Source organism: Triticum urartu, chromosome 7A, assembly GCF_056163025.1.
Source record: "Triticum urartu cultivar PI428250 chromosome 7A, HENAU_Tu73, whole genome shotgun sequence".
NCBI lineage: Eukaryota > Viridiplantae > Streptophyta > Magnoliopsida > Poales > Poaceae > Triticum > Triticum urartu.
In genome coordinates, this window is record NC_141879.1 from 197,476,124 (window position 1) to 197,493,570 (window position 17,447).

Below are 17,447 nucleotides of genomic sequence, written 5' to 3' on the forward strand. Positions count from 1 at the left end.
TCTGATTGTCGGAGAGGTATCTCTGGGCCCTCTCGGTAATGCACATCACACAAGCCTTGCAAGCATTGAAACTAATGAGTTAGTTGTGAGATGATGTATTACGTAACGAGTAAAGAGACTTGCCGGTAACGAGATTGAACTAGATATTGCGATACCGACGATCGAATCTCGGGCAAGTAACATACCGATGACAAAGGGAACAACGTATGTTGTTATGCGGTCGATAAAGATCTTCGTAGAATATGTGGGAGCCAATATGAGCATCCAGGTTCCGCTATTAGTTATTGACCGGAGACATGTCTCGGTCATGTCTACATTGTTCTCGAACCCGTAGGGTCCGCACGCTTAAGGTTTCGATGATAGTTCTATGAGTTTATGAGTTTTTGATGTACCGAAGTTAGTTCGGAGTCCCGGATGTGATCACGGACATAACGAGGAGTCTCAAAATGGTCAAGACATAAATATTGATATATTGGATGGCTATATTCGGACACCGGAAGTGTTCCGAGTGATTTCGGAGAAAACCGGAGTGCTGGAGGGTTACCGGAACGCCCCGGGAGAAGTAATGGGCCATATGGGCCTTAGTGGAGAGAGAGAAGGGCAGCCAGGGTGGGCCGCACGCCTCTTCCCCCCTGGTCCGAATTGGACTAGGAGAGGGGGGGCACCCCCCTTTCCTTCTCCCTCCCCACTTCCTTTCCCCCTCCTAGTAGGAGTCCTACTCCTACTAGGAGGAGGACTCCTCCTTGGCGCGCCAATAGGGCCGGCCGGCCTCCTCCCCTTGCTCCTTTATATACGAGGGCAGGGGGCACCCCTAGAGACACAAGTTGATCCTCGTGATCGTTTTCTTAGCCGTGTGCGGTGCCCCCTTCCACCATATACCTCGATAATATTGTAGTAGTGCTTAGGCGAAGCCCTGCGACAATTGAACATCAAGATCGTCACCACGCCGTCGTGCTGACGAAACTCTTCCCCGACACTTTGCTGGATCAAAGTCCGGGGATCGTCATCGAGCTGAACGTGTGCTAGAACTCGGAGGTGCCGTAGTTTCGGTGCTTGATCGATCGGGCCGTGAAGACGTACGACTACATCAACCGCGTTGTGCTAACGCTTCCGCTTCCAGTCTACGAGGGTACGTAGACAATACTCTCCCCTCTCGTTGCTATGCATCACCATGATCTTGCGTGTGCGTAGGAAATTTTTTGAAATTACTACGTTCCCCAACACTTTTGTCCCGGTTGGGGGTTTTGGGGGTTAATTTAGGTGTTTCATATATTGTGTTAGCTAGCTAATTAATAGAGAGAAGTGTCCTCTCTTATGTCCGTGCTTGGTCGACGCTATATATACGTATAAAGAGGACTAGACACGCTAGCTAGTAAGCAAATGAAGGAAACAGAAGATCGTCATCAACATATGCATACAGAGAGAAGTGATATCGACCACCTCTCCTTCTCCGAGAGATTGGTCGAACAACAAGTTCTCGTATATCTATCCGACACTACCGGCTACATATATACAATAATTATCTCTTACAATATAATCTCCTAATTATATATGAACACAGGGTCCACATAGTATTCTCCGTCTTCAGCGATCACGTGGTCAAGGAAGAATGCCGCCAATTCCTCTTGAATTGCTCGCATACGATCTGGTGGTAGTTGTTCATCCTGCATCCGAAAGATCTAATTTGAACAAGGGGGTCAATACATATATATATGAATAAATGAAACTCAACAAAAATGATGGTAATAAAATAAAATTGTGAATATTATTGCTTACGCACTTCATATTGTTCGTCAGAGTACCCCCGTTCACAGGTCGTGTGGCGGATGGACTTGCAAACGTAGTATCCACAGAAATCATTCCCTTGTTCCTGCCACAACCACTTTACAATAAATAGAGGTCAATCAAACTGATAAGCAAGCATGCCAAATGGTATTGATGAAACTAGCGCTTGAATCACTAGGAGATGCGCGGAACATGTTACTATAGTGCTTACTTTCGTGTGTCTAAATCGCAGCTTCTTCGGCAGTCCCGGAGCTTTTTTGGTGAATTTTCTCCAAACCCTACTAGACAAATAAAACAATTACTTGATATCAGGAAATGAACAAAGTTGTTGATATGGTGGATAATGATCGATTTAACTTACTTCTCGAGCATTTGAGTCATGTCCGCATAGTCCTGGGGATCTTTTCGTCTCGAGTCTAAGACGGTTACTAGTCCCTGCTCAAGCTTCATCTCTAGGAGAATATAGTGGAAGCTGTGCACGCATGCATAACTCATCAATTACATTACTATAACCTGGACTAATAAGGGAAACCGAATATGCACAAGACAGTAACACTCACTTGAAGTTGTAAGGAAAGAGTATTATATCTTTGTTTTCATTTATTACCAACGATCATAGCAAGTTGGCCTCGGTATCTTCGGCACGATATTTAAACTCAGTTGCATCTATGAGATTTATGTTAATGAACCCAATATCACCGATTTGTCTTTTCTTCAATTCGGCGATCTTCAATCTGCATAATATAGTGAGGATAATTATAAATACATGCAATGAAAGAGCTGACCTATATAGAGAGACTTAATGACAGAAGTAGTACTACTTACAGATAGTAGCAAGTGACCGTTGCTTTATCGAGGGCCTTTTGATTGAAAAACTGAAAGAACTCCTCAAATGGAACATTCAATAGTTCAATTCCAACGAGGTCATGCTCCTCTCTAACTCTCAGCGTCAAAGTATTCCTCCCCCCAGATTCTCTGCAGGTTTTCATGTACCAATCATGGAATCTTCGCATCATCGTTGTTAGAGATCTTTCATCTTTGACGAGAGGCTTCATGTACTCGTATTTGTGTTCCTCCACCTCCAAGAAATCATATTGTACATCATCGGGCAGGTAATCTCCAAGATTGCTATAACCGGGCACCATCCTCGGATCATTAGCGACGATGTCGCTAGACTCCTTGAGCGGGGGGGCACGATTGGTTCGCTTGTTCGCCGAGCTAGGCAATTTTTTTCCCAGCTCGTCGTTCTTTTATCCTTTGATCACTGACAGTACTTCCCGACCGCTCCGCTTCGACAAATGTCTTTGCAATAATGTGCTCATAGTTGCCTTTCGGCAGAGACTTTGATGGTTTTTTCAGGGCAGCCAGAGTGCGCTTCGCTTTCACCGGATCTACCTTCTCCTCTGGAGGTGGATGTTTCTTTGCTTTCACCCCTTGAAAGAAGTTCGTCACTTTGGCTCGCGCGATCTTCGCGTTCTCCTCCGGGGTCCTCTTGTATGGTAACTTCTCTGGAGTCTTTAGAGAAGGACTGAATCTGTATTGCCTCCCGCCTCTGGCTGTACTGCTAGACACCGGCAGAGCAGACGGAGCGGTTGCGGATGTCTTCTTTCCTTGCTTACGAGGCGGAGGAGAAGGACTACGATGCGCCGGAGCAGCCGGAGCGGCGGCGGGTCTCTTCCGCCCTTGCTGACGAGGCGGAGAAGGAGGAGGCTGGCTGTTCAGGCGCGTCGGCGCAGGCGGAGAAGGAGGCGGAGTGCCGCCATGCGCCGGAGAAGGAGGCTGAGTGCCCTGATCACTCGCCGGAGGAGGAGGCGGAGGAGGAGGCGTAGTGCCCTTACTCACCGGAGGAGGAGGAGGCAGAGGCGTCCAGTTCGGAAGGTTGATGAGCTCCTTCCGCCATAGGCATTGAGTCTTCAGAGCAGAACCCAGCCGAGTCTCCCCTTCACCGGTAGGGTGGTCAAGCTGGAGGTCCTCAAATCCCTCCGTTATTTCGTCCACCGTCACCCTGGCATATCCTTATGGAATCACACGACAGTGCAAAGTTGCGCCGGGTTCAGGAGGTTGAACAGAGCCAACAGCCGCCTTAACTTTGAAGTTCTGCCATTGCGTCATAAGGTGGCAATGTTGAGACTCTGTGATAGCATCCACGGGGTAGCTAGCAGGAGCCGTCAAGACATGCTCCGGCTGAAGCATCTCGGTGGAAGCCACGCTACTTCTTCGCTGAGATGGCGGGCTGGCTTCGGGGGTAGTTTTGGCAGGTCGCTTGCTGCGAGCTACTTCTCGTTCCTCTAGTGCTTGAACCCTTTCGTGCAGTGTCTGAATTTGGGCCTGATCCACTTTTTTCCTCCTCTCCTGGCATTTGTAACCACCTGCGTCCGAAAAACCAGCCTTCCACGAAACGGAGCCTGGCATGCCTCGTGTCCATCCAGGGTTCTCAGGATTCCCGAGGGCCATTGTGAGCTCGTCATTCTATCTGTCTGGAACAAACGTCCCTTGCTGCGCTGCATCGATATAATGCTTAAGCCTCTTGACTGGTATTCTCATTTGCTCGTCCGTCCAAACGCACTTCCCTGATATAGGGTCCAAGGTTCCGCCAGCCCCGAAGAACCAAGTCCTGCAACGGTCTGGCCAGTTCATTGTATCTGGTTCGATCCCTTTATCAAGCAGATCATTCTCAGCCTTGGCCCACTTAGGCCGGGCTTTGAGGTAGCCACCTAACCCCGTGCGATGGTGAAGCTTCTTCTTCGCAGCATTTTTCTTATTTGTCACCGACATCTTCTTACTCTTTTCCGATGTCTTGTGGGACACAAATGCGGGCCAGTGATCTCTGATCTTCTCATATTTGCCGATGAATTCTGGTGTCTCTTCTTTGTCGACAAACGTTTTCAGCTCATTCTTCCACCTCCTGAATAGGTCTGCCATCTTCTTAAGAGCATGAGACTTGATTAATTTCTCTTTAACTGGCTTCTCCGGATCCTCCTCTGGCGGTAGGGTGAAATTTGCCTTCAGCTCAGTCCAAAGATCATCTTTCTACATATCATTGACATAAGACACCTCAGGGTCTTCGTTCTTAGGCTTATACAATTGGTGGATGCTGATCAGGATCTTGTCCCTAACAAGAACCCCGCACTGAGCAGCAAATTCTTCCTTTGTCTGGATGGGTTCAATCGGTTGGCCGTCGCGCACGATTGCTGTGATCTCAAACCTTTCATCCGAGCGCAACTTTTTCTTCGGGCCTCGTCTCTTTACCAAAGTTGTGCTCGATCCGGAGGGCTAGAAAAAAGAAGAAAGACAAGAGTTAATTAATATGTGTACATACCAAAACAATGAATGCATCAATTAGCTAGTCAGCACAGGCTTAACTAATATATTTACCTGGCCGGACTCTGTTCGGTCACTGGAGCCGTCACCACGGGCTCCTTCTTGCACCAGCATTGGGTCACCGGAGCCATCATAATCATGTCTTTCCTCCTCCATTATTCGATCACCGTAGCCTGCTTCTTCACCCTGTTCTTCCAGACCATCATTGTCGTTAAGGTACGACAAGACATCACCTCCGGCTAAGATTATGTCCCCCAACACCTCTTCTGCTTCCTCGTCTTGTCTGTGCTCCATTGTTTCTGCAAATATTACAACATGGCAATTATTACACAAACATGACAGCATGTGGATATATTAGTGGCAAACATAGACCTAGCTTATTCCGGGTTTCGGGTGGCCTCGTCAGCGCTTCAAGGGTAGGGGCGCGGCAGGAGGGGGTAGGAGACCGACATCGTTTTTTCTAGGGTTTGGGTGTGTCCTCGAGAGTTTTGGTCGAGAGAGAGGGCCGGGGGGTGCTCCCGTGGTATAATTTATCACTGTCGAAGTTATCCGAGAGGGGGTTATATCGACAACGATGACACACATACATGGGAAAATAATGTTATCGGGGAGGGGGTAGGTCGAACCCCCCCCCCTCGTGTTGAAGTTATCGGGACACGGGGTATATCGACAACGACTTACCCGATTAAATATAAGAAGAAGAAGAAGAAGAAGAAAGGAATAGAGGAGAAGAAGAAAAATAGAAATATTCTATTTTTCTTCTTCTCCTCTATTCCTTTCTTCTTCTCATCTTTTTTCTTCTTTTTTCCTCTTCTTATTTATTTCTCCTCTTCTTCCTCTCCTCTTCTTCTTTCTTCCTCTTCTTATTTTCTTCTTTCCTATCCTTCTTTTTCTTCTTCTTCCCCTTCCTAGCTAGATATATAAAACTTTTCTAAAAATGTAACTTTTGCATATATAAAACTTTTCCATGGATCATCATTTCTCATATATATCGAATATATATCCATAGTCATATATAAAAACTTTCTATATATGAACAAAAAACTTTCTATGAACAAAAAAACATTTTTGACATATATATTTAGCATATTCTAAATTTTCCTAACTCTTTTACAACCAGAAAAATTACATATATGGAAAAAACATTAATACACATATGAACAAAAAAATACATATATGAACAAATTATACATATATGAACAAAAACATGCTCTGAAAAAAACAGAGCCGGGGCGGCGCGGCGGCTCACAGCAGGGGCGGCTAGCGATGACGATGGCGACAGCGGGGGCGGCGAGGGCGCCGGCGCGCGTGGGCGGGACAGGGTAGGGGCTCGGGGCACCGGGGTGGCGCGCGCGTCAGAGCAGGGGAGCTCGAGGCGGGGCGGCGCGTGGGGGCAGGGCGACTGCGACGAGGACCGGGCGGCGACCCGTCGGGGCAAGGGCGCGGGGCAACGGCGACGAGGAGCGGGCGTCGATGAGCTCAATCGGCATCGTCGGGGGCAAATGGTCGATGAAACTGAAAAATTCCTAAGTCCTGCTTATATACACAGAGTATTGGTCCCGGTTTGTGGCACCAACCGGGACCAATGCCCCCTTTAGTCCCGGTTGGTGCCACCAACCGGGACCAAAGGTCAGTTTTCGGCAGCCCAAAGGGCGGGAAACAGAGACCTTTGGTCCCGGTTGGTGCCACCAACCGGGACCAAAGTCCTTGCGCTACGCGTGGCCAAAAGTTTTGTCCCACCTCGCTAGTTGAGAGGGCTCGGAGTGGTTTATAAGCCCCACTGCGGCTGCCCTCTCGAGCTCCTCTCAAATGCAGGCTTATGGGCCTAATCTCACACTATACTGTCTGTGGGTCTACTAGGCCTTCTGTGGGCCTGAATCCTGGCCCAGGTTGGCTTTCTAGTCGTATTCAGGCCGTGGTGGCCCAATAGGTGGCAGTATTTTTTTTTTTGCATTATTTATTTTCTTTTATTTTTTACTTTATTTTTTAATTCTTTTTCCTTTTAGGTCAAAAAAATTATAAACTTTCTGTTATTGCCATTAGTTTTAGAAAAATTATAAACTTTCTGTTAGTGCCATTAGTTTTCAAATTTGAATAGTTAAAATTTGAATTCTTTGAAATTTGTGTGAATCACAAGTTTGTGATTAACTTTACTATAAAAATAGTTTTTTCCATTTTTTTTGTTTTGTTTTTTGAATTATTTATTTTCTTTTGTTTTTTGCTTTATTTTTTAATTCTTTTTTGCTTTTAGGTCAGAAAAATTATAAACTTTCTATTAGAGCCATTAGTTTTAGAAAAATTATAAACTTTCTGTTAGTGCCATTAGTTTTCAAATTTGAATAGTTAAAATTTGAATTCTTTGAAATTTGTGTGAATCACAAGTTTGTGATTAACTTTACTATAAAAATAGTTTTTTTCCAGTTTTTTGTTTTGTTTTTTGCATTATTTATTTTCTTTTGTTTTTTGCTTTATTTTTTAATTCTTTTTGCTTTTAGGTCAGCAAAATTATAAACTTTCTGCTAGTGCCATTAGTTTTAGAAAAATTATAAACTTTCTGTCAGTGCCATTAGTTTTCAAATTTAAATAGTTAAAATTTGAATTCTTTGAAATTTGTGTGAATCACAAGTTTGTGATTAACTTTACTATAAAAATAGTTTTTTTTTCATTTTTTGTTTTTTTGCATTATTTATTTTCTTTTGTTTTTTGCTTTATTTTTTAATTCTTTTTGCTTTTAGGTCAGAAAAATTATAAACTTTCTGTTAGTGCCATTAGTTTTAGAAAAATTATAAACTTTCTGTTAGTGCCATTAGTTTTCAAATTTGAATAGTTAAAATTTGAATTCTTTGAAATTTGTGTGAATCACAAGTTTGTGATTAACTTTACTATAAAAATAGTTTTTTCCAGTTTTTTTGTTTTGTTTTTTGCATTATTTATTTCCTTTTTTTCTTTTTTTTAATTTTTTTGCTTTTAGGTCAGCAAAATTATAAACTTTCTGTTAGTGCCATTAGTTTTAGAAAAATTATAAACTTTCTGTTAGTGCCATTAGTTTTCAAATTTGAATTCTTTGAATTTTGTGTGAATCACAAGTTTGTGATTAACTTTACTATAAAAATAGTTTTTTTCCAGTTTTTTTGTTTTGTTTTTTGCATTATTTATTTTCTTTTGTTTTTTCTTTATTTTTTAATTTTTTTGCTTTTAGGTCAGCAAAATTATAAACTTTCTGTTAGTGCCATTAGTTTTAGAAAAATTATAAACTTTCTGTTAGTGCCATTAGTTTTTAAATTTGAATAGTTAAAATTTGAATTCTTTGAATTTTGTGTGAATCACAAGTTTGTGATTAACTTTACTAAAAAATGAGAATAGATGCGCCTATAGAGAGAATTCAACCTAAATTCATAATAAATTTCTATGAATTTTAAAGAAATTCACTCTGAATTTAGGTCAAATTCCCTGTATAAGGGCATCTATTTTCACTTTGAGAGGAGCTCAACAAGGCAGAGAGGGACGGGCTTATAAACCGGTGTGAGCACCCTTAGGTTGGCGAGGTGGGACTAAACTCTGACCGCAACGAGGACCAACCCTTTAGTCCCGGTTTGTGGCACAAACCGGGACTAATGGTCATGGGCCAGGGGCGAGGCGCATTGGTCCCGGTTCGTGCATGGAAGCGGGACCAAAAGGTCCAGACGAACCGGGACCAATGACCCACGTGGCTGCCCTCTTGAGTGTTCTTGGTGAAAACATAGTTGAGAAGGAGCGAACCGGGAATAATGGTATTATGAGGGCCGAACCATAAGACATTAAAGCATTTCAAATGAACTCTGAAAAAGTTGAAAGTTGGCATGGTATCATAATTTCACCCACATAGCATGTGCATGTACAAAACGGACAATGGTATCATACTCGTCTGTTACAAAATTGGCATGGTATCATCATAATAGTTGCGGGAGAAAGTCTTCACTTTTTCTTCGCTTGTGTCATTTGCTTATTGCGCCGTAACCATGGATAATCTTCATCGTTTATCAGGATGCTTGGGTCAGCCTTGACATTGAAGGGAGGAATTTCATGAAACTTTTCATAATCTTCAGACATGTCTGTCTTGCCCTCCACTCCCACGATGTCCCTTTTTCCTGAAAGAACTATGTGGCGCTTTGGCTCATCGTATGAAGCATTCGCTTCCTTATCTTTTCTTTTTCTCGGTTTGGTAGACATGTCCTTCACATAGATAACCTGTGCCACATCATTGGCTAGGATGAATGGTTCGTCAGTGTACCCAAGATTTTTCAGATCCACTGTTGTCATTCCGTACTATGGGTCTACCTATACCCCGCCTCCTGACAGATTGACCCATTTGCACTTAAACAAAGGGACCTTAAAATCATGTCTGTAGTCAAGTTCCCATATGTCCACTATGTAACCATAATATGTGTCATTTCCCATCTCGGTTGCTGCATCAAAGCGGACACCGCTGTTTTGGTTGGTGCTCTTTTGATCTTGGGCGATCGTGTAAAATGTATTCCCATTTATCTTGTATCCTTTGTAAGTCAATACAGTCAAAGATGGTCCCCTGGACAACAAGTACAGCTCAACACAAACAGTGTTGTCACCTCTGAGACGTGTTTCCAACCAACTGCTGAAAGTCCTGATGTGTTCACATGTAATCCAGTCGTCGCACTGCTCCAGGTGTTTGGAGCGCAGACTGTTCTTGTGTTCATCGACATACAGGGTCACCAAGGTAGAGTTCTGTAGAACTGTGTAGTGTGCTTGAGACCAAGAATATCCGTCTCTGCATATTATTGAGTCCCCTCCAAGCGTGCCTTTTCCAGTCAGTCTCCCCTCATACCGCGATTTAGGGAGACCTATCTTCTTAAGGCCAGGAATGAAGTCAACACAAAACCCAATGACATCCTTTGTTTGATGGCCCATGGAGATGCTTCCTTCTGGCCTAGCGTGGTTACGGACATATTTCTTTAGGACTCCCATGAACCTCTCAAAGGGGAACATATTGTGTAGAAATACGGGCCCCAGAATGACAATCTCGTTGACTAGATGAATTAGGACGTGCATCATGATATTGAAGAAGGATGGTGGGAACACCAGCTCGAAACTAACAAGACATTGCGCCACATCACTCCTTAGCCTTGGTACAATTTCTGGATCGATCACCTTCTGAGAGATTGCATTGAGGAATGCACATAGCTTCACAATGGCTAATCGGACGTTTTCCGGTAGAAGCCCCCTCAATGCAACTGGAAGCAGTTGCGTCATAATCACGTGGCAGTCATGAGACTTTAGGTTCTGAAACTTTTTCTCTGGCATATTTATTATTCCCTTTATATTCGACGAGAAGCTGGTCGGGACCTTCATACTGAGCAGGCATTCAAAGAAGATTTATTTCTCTTCTTTCATAAGAGCGTAGCTGGCAGGACCTTCATACTGCTTCGGAGGCATGTCGTCTTTTTCGTGCAAACGTTGAAGGTCCTCCCGTGCCTCAGGTGTATCTTTTGTCTTCCCATACACGCCCAAGAAGCCTAGCAGGTTCACGCAAGGGTTCTTCGTCACGTGCATCACATCGATTGAAGAGCGGACCTCTAGGTCTTTCCAGTAGGGTAGGTCCCAAAATATAGATTTCTTCTTCCACATGGGTGCGTGTCCCTCAGCGTCATTCGGAACAGCTAGTCCGCCGGGACCCTTTCCAAAGATTACGTGTAAATCATTGACCATAGCAAGTACGTGATCACCGGTATGCATGGCGGACTTCTTCCCGTGATCTGCCTCGCCTTTGAAATGCTTGCCTTTCTTTCGACATTGATGGTTGGTCGGAAGAAATCGACAATGGCCCAGGTACACATTCTTCCTGCATTTGTCCAGGTATATACTTTCAGTTTCATCTAAACAACGCGTGCATGCGTGGTATCCCTTGTTTGTCTGTCCTGAAAGGTTACTGAGAGCGGGCCAATCGTTGATGGTTACAAACAGCAATGCGTGCAGGTTAAATTCCTCCTGTTTGTGCTCATCCCACGTACGTACAGTGTTTCCATTCCACAACTGTAAAAGTTCTTCAACTAATGGCCTTAGGTACACATCAATGTCGTTGTCGGGTTGCTTAGGGCCTTGGATGAGAACTGGCATCATAATGAACTCCCGCTTCATGCACATCCAAGGAGGAAGGTTATATATACATAGAGTCACGGGCCAGGTGATGTGATTGTTGCTCTGCTCCCCAAAAGGATTAATGCCATCCGCGCTTAAACCAAACCATACGTTTCTTGGGTCACTTGCAAACTCAGGCCAGTACTTTCTCTCGATTTTTCTCCACTGCGACCCGTCAGCGGGTGCTCTCAACTTCCCATCTTTCTTACGGTCCTCACTGTGCCATCGCATCAACTTGGCATGCTCTTCGTTTCTGAATACACGTTTCAACCGTGGTATTATAGGAGCATACCACATCACCTTCGCAGGAACCCTCTTCCTGGGGGGCTCGCCATCAACATCACCAGGGTCATCTCGTCTGATCTTATACCGCAATGCACCGCATACCGGGCATGCGTTCAGATCCTTGTACGCACCGCGGTAGAGGATGCAGTCATTAGGGCATGCATGTATCTTCTGCACCTCCAATCCTAGAGGGCATACGACCTTCTTTGCTGCGTATGTACTGTTGGGCAATTCGTTATCCTTTGGAAGCTTCTTCTTCAATATTTTCAGTAGCATCTCAAATCCTTTGTCAGGCACAGCATTCTCTGCCTTCCACTGCAGCAATTCCAGTACGGTACCGAGCTTTGTGTTGCCATCTTCGCAATTGGGGTACAACCCTTTTTTGTGATCCTCTAACATGCGATCGAACTTCAGCTTCTCCTTTTGACTTTCACATTGCGTTCTTGCATCGACAATGACCCGGCGGAGATCATCATCATCGGGCACATCGTCTGGTTCCTCTTGATCTTCAGCAGCTTCCCTCGTTGCAGCATCATTGGGCACATCATCTGGTTCCTCTTGATCTTCAACAGCTTCCCCCGTTGCAGCATCACCGTATTCAGGGGGCACATAGTTGTCATCGTCCTCTTATTCTTCATCGTCTTCCATCATAACCCCTATTTCTCCGTGCCTCGTCCAAACATTATAGTGTGGCATGAAACCCTTGTAAAGCAGGTGGGTGTGAAGGATTTTCCGGTCAGAGTAAGACTTCGTATTCCCACATTTAGGGCATGGACAACACATAAAACCATTCTGCTTGTTTGCCTCAGCCACTTCGAGAAAATCATGCACGCCCTTAATGTACTCGGAGGTGTGTCTGTCACCGTACATCCATTGCCGGTTCATCTGCGTGCATTATATATAATTAAGTGTGTCAAAAACCATTACAGAACATCATGAATAGATAATTAAGTGACCAAATTAATAGAAGTTCATCATCACATTAAAACCAAAGTACATACATAGTTCTCATCTAACAACATATAGCTCTCCAGAACATCTAATTAATTAAACCATACATTGAAACTATGTAAAACATTTCAATGCGAAAACAAATGCGATCATAATCGCAACCAAGGTAACAATTGATCCAACGGCATAATGATACCAAGCCTCGGTATGAATGGCATAGTTTCTAATCTTTCTAATCTTCAAGCGCATTGCATCCATCTTGATCTTGTGATCATCGACGACATCCGCAACATGCAACTCCAATATCATCTTCTCCTCCTCAATTTTTTTATTTTTTCCTTCAAGTAATTGTTTTCTTCTTCAACTAAATTTAACCTCTTGACAATAGGGTCGGTTGGAATTTCCGGTTCAACTACCTCCTACATAAATAAAATCTATGTCATGTTGGTCGACATAATTGTCATAAACAATAAATGAACCAAATAGTTATAAAAAGATAATATATACCACATCCGAATCATAGACAGGACGAGGGCCGACGGGGGCGGATACCAAAACCATCGCACTATATAATAACAAGCAATAAAATAGTAAGAAAATTAGACAAGTATCTATCTAAAGTAAGAATTTTTTTTCTTTCAGAAAGAAGATAAGAACAAGAGGCTCACCACGGTGGTGCCGGCGACGAGATCGGCGCGGGCGATCGACGGTGGTGAAGACGGGAATGGGATGTGACGGGCCGCTAAACCTAGACAAATCTCGAGGAAAATGGAGCTTTGAGGTCGAGCTTCGACAGGAGAAAGCTTAGCTAGTGTGGCTCGGGCATTTCATCGAACACCTCATGTGCATAGGAGGTGAGCTAGAGCACCACAAAGCCCTTCCCTCGCCGGCCAGAGAAAAATAGAGCTCTGTAGTGCTCTGCTCGCGGGTAGGCACCTCATTGGTCCCGGTTCGTGGCATGAACCGGGACTAAAGGGCAGCCTGTGGTCCCGGTTCAAGCCACCAACCGGGACCAATTGTGGTGGGCCAGGAGCGAGGCCCATTGGTCCCGATTCGTCCCACCAACCGGGACCAAAGGAGCCAGACGAACCGGGACCAATGCCCCCACGAGGCCCGGCAGGCCCCTGGCCTCACGAACCGGGACCAATGCCCCCATGGGTCCCGGTTCTGGACTGAACCGAGACTAATGGGCTGACCCGGCCTGAACCAAAACCCTCTTTTCTACTAGTGGTAGATCCGGCAGATGGACACCACGCGGTGTCTAGATATGGCAAGGCTGAGGCCGCTTGAGAGGTTCAAGACCCGGGGCCTTGAGATCTGGAATGAGTACTGCTAGAACGACCCACGGTCCACGGCCATCACCCTCCGCTCGCACAAGGGAACAACCATCACCATCCAGTGTCGCTTCTCGTGGAGGGGTGTCGCCTTCTCCACCCGTGGCAGTCACCTCGTCTTCTTGAGCCTGCACTAGAGATTATAGGGGGCATATCAGGTGCTCCAGCCCCTCAGGTGCTCCCATGATACAAACTCCCGTGGGGCGGTTGGATATGAGATCCCAAGGTTACCAGCCGAGATGTTGGACTTGCGCGCAATTATTTGCCTCCTGGAGTTCTTTTTTGCGATTTTGCCGAAGCTCCTCACATGACCCTTGGATCTCAAATCCAGCGGTTCACAGGAGCTTGTATTATAGGAGCACTTGAGGGGCTGGAGCACCTGATATGTACTCGAGAGCGGACAGCAGAGTGACGAGGACCTCACTGCCACCTTCATCGATGGCAATACAGTTTCCCGATAGGCTCCTCTGGCGGCAACGAGGGAGAGGGACAAAGGGCGGGGCCTGCCGGAGGCTAATGTTTGGTTGTCGCCCCGACGAGAGCGACGTGGACCCGAAGGGGTATCGTGGTCACGAAATAGTAGTGTGGTGGGTGCTTAGCAATTAACAGAGAGATAAGATGATAAATACACACCTCAGATGAGGAGTTGCCGAAATGGGCCGAGTTAAGTAGGAGCGAAGGAACCCCAACCAGGTATAGCCCCACGAAGTTTCCAGGAAAGAGCCGCGGTTACCACTTTACCACACTGTCTTAATGGAGGCCGTGTACATATGCTTCCGTTTCTTGTTTCTTGTGACACTCTAGCTAGGCCGATCGTGTGTACAAATGTCACTAGACAGTCCAATCTTCTCCAGCTAGCAGCGTGAAAGCATTCCTCTCCTCAGTAGACGCCTCGCCACGCACACCTTTGGAACAATGTGATAAAAGGGAACCATTTATGTAGTGCGGCCACAAGAAGCACGGTTGGTAGCAGAGGACAGACCATGGCACGCCACCGATTTGGCATCCAAACAAGGCTCATTACCACGCACCTCTCATCATCTCCCATTTTCACCACGGCCGCCATTGATGCATGCCCAATCAAGCTTTCGTCCAGTTGTCTCCGCTGTCAAAGAGGCGAAGAGCGGGACGGGCCACCAGCTAAGCAGCGCACAAATAGCATCCGGTCACAAATTGCATGCATTGATTCACCCCACTCGAAAAAATACAGCATTAACTCATTGTCGTAGTAACATTATTAAGCATTTCCATATCCTGCTGCATGCACACCCACCCACCCTTCGTGCGTGCGTATCTCCGTGTACAGTGGCGTGCGCGCGCGTCTGACGACGTGTCCCCACCTCGTATCGCCTCTCGCACGGTGGTTCTGGCTCCGGCCGGACCACGTGAGGCTCACGCGGCAGCTTCATCATAGTATATCTAGGGGCCTGGCCTAAACCCTTCCTCCCCCTCTCCAGACACCAGCGGCCCAGCGAGCGACACGGGAGGAGCGCGCGCGGTAGTAGTCCTTCCCCGGCGCGCAGCGGTGCACCATGGCGTCCACCGGAGCCGTCCCCTGCTCCGTCCTCCTCCTGCTGCTCCTCTGCGCGTTCCCGCTGTGCCAGGGCCAGGCCGGACGGCACAACATCACGGAGATCCTCGCCGCCGCCAGCCCGGACTTCACCCAGTTCAGCGCCGCCCTGGCCGGCGCGAACCTCAGCGCCGAGATCGACGCGCGCAGCCCCGTCACCGTCCTCGCCGTCGACAACGCCGCCGTGGCGCGGCTCGCGGAGCGGCGCCTCCAGCCGGACGCCCTCGCGCGCGTGCTCTCCCTGCACGTCCTCCTCGACTACCTCGGCGACGCCAGGCTCCGCACCCTCGACGGCGGGTTCAGGCAGGCCGCCAGCCTCTACCAGGCCCACGGCGCGCCGGGGGCCGCCGGCATCGTGAACATCACGCGGGGCGGCAAGGACGACCACGTCTCGTTCCGGCCAGCGGAGGGGGTGAACGGGACAGCCGCCGTGTTCTACGTGAAGTCGGTCAAGGAGGCGCCCTGGGACATCGCCGTGCTGCAGGTGAGCGACGCCATCTCGTCCTTCACCGCCGAGGCGAAGGTGCCCACGCCGCCGGCCCCGGCCCCGGCTCCTGCTCCCAAGGCGCCTGCGCCTGCGCCTGCTCCTCTGGCGCCGGTCGTGGCCCCTGCACCTGCTAAGGCCCCGGCGGCCCTGCCTCCGTCGCCAAAGAATCACACCGCGCCACCGCCGAAGCCGGCCAAAGAGCCCGTGCCTTCCCCAACGCCCGTGGTGGAGACGCCGGCGGAAGAACCTGGGGCGGACGGAGACCAGCCGCCTGCCGACGAGCACAAGAGTGGCGCCAGCGACTCGGAGCCGTGGAGCCTCGGCGCGGTGGTGGCGGTGGCCGTGCCGGTCGTCGTGTTTCTGCTGTGGTGAGCAATCTGTGCTTGGAATGAATGCCCGCTGTCAGGGGCGCTGGATCCCGCGATTAGTGCTCGCTCTTACCCGATGGAAACAGTGGTTAATGAGCGCTGGTTATCGCTGGCAGATTTGAGCAGAATAATTGGACGATGCTCGCGTTTAGTCAAGGAGTGCATGGCTATGTTTGAATTGTTGCTAGTAATTTATTTCTGCGTTGCATGGACCGAGCTCTAGACTTTCCGATGAATCTTGCAAATCCACCTTTTTCTTTTCTTTGAGGGATCTTGCAAATCCACCTTTGTAAAACAAGGAAGAACACCCATTTAGCAAGGGGGTCTATCGACAAAATTCAAACCTACTCTTGCACGATCACATGGAAACCGATCGATCCAACCGCATTAGTTCATCACATAGGAAATGTTTACTTTTACGGAAATGATGTACAGTGTACGTTCTCTGGAAGCCGATCTCTCGTGCGGCCAATCCCAGCCACAAATCTCAACACGGTGACAATTGCGGCGGGTGCATTGTTCGTTCCATTGCACCCCCTGCGCAAAGCACACAAAACTTTCGATCCCTGTAGCAATCTGAGGGAACAACGCAAGCCCCGTCTTATCCCTTACTCTTCCCCTCAAAATCACATCCGGATGGCAAATTCTTTATCTAGCACATACTCCAAACTAGCATGGACTGATCATCAATCTCACCACACTACCACAGGCACCAAACTAGCATTCAACTGACATGGAAAACATTTACATCTACCAAAACACTATGAGCATCATCATTAACGACAATCAAAACCTATCATACTACCAAAACGGCATCACTAGTATCTGTTCTACCACATCCTCACACACCATCATGAAGCAATAGTCTAATCTACCACATACTCACATATCTAAGCTACAACAAGGTCACAGATCTACTCTACAACGAGTAGGGAGTGATGTTACTTATAGCCATCGGAGTAGCGAGGCGGAGTCGTCAATGAACAACTCGGAGAAGAGGAGGAAGAAGAATCGCCATTGCCAACCATCGTCGACCGGAGAAGATGGCGCAACTTACCTACTTGTCGATGAAGAAGAACCCTAGGAGGGAGTGCTCGAAGGGGAAAGGGAAATGACGGCGCGGGTTCAGACGGTGAGCCGAAGGTAGGTAAATAGGGCGAGCAGTCGGCAGGAGATGACCGTATTACTCCCATCGA

General features: G+C 47.1%; 1 protein-coding gene across 1 annotated transcript; it reads left to right on the forward strand.

The window, feature by feature from the left end:
* Positions 1-15,254: 15,254 nt before the first annotated feature.
* On the forward strand, positions 15,255-16,429 carry LOC125521642 (fasciclin-like arabinogalactan protein 1). Its single transcript, XM_048686703.2, has one exon. The coding sequence runs from the start codon at positions 15,359-15,361 to the stop codon at positions 16,253-16,255; it is 897 nt and encodes a 298-aa protein (XP_048542660.2). The 5' UTR covers positions 15,255-15,358; the 3' UTR covers positions 16,256-16,429.
* The last annotated feature ends 1,018 nt before the right edge of the window (positions 16,430-17,447 follow it).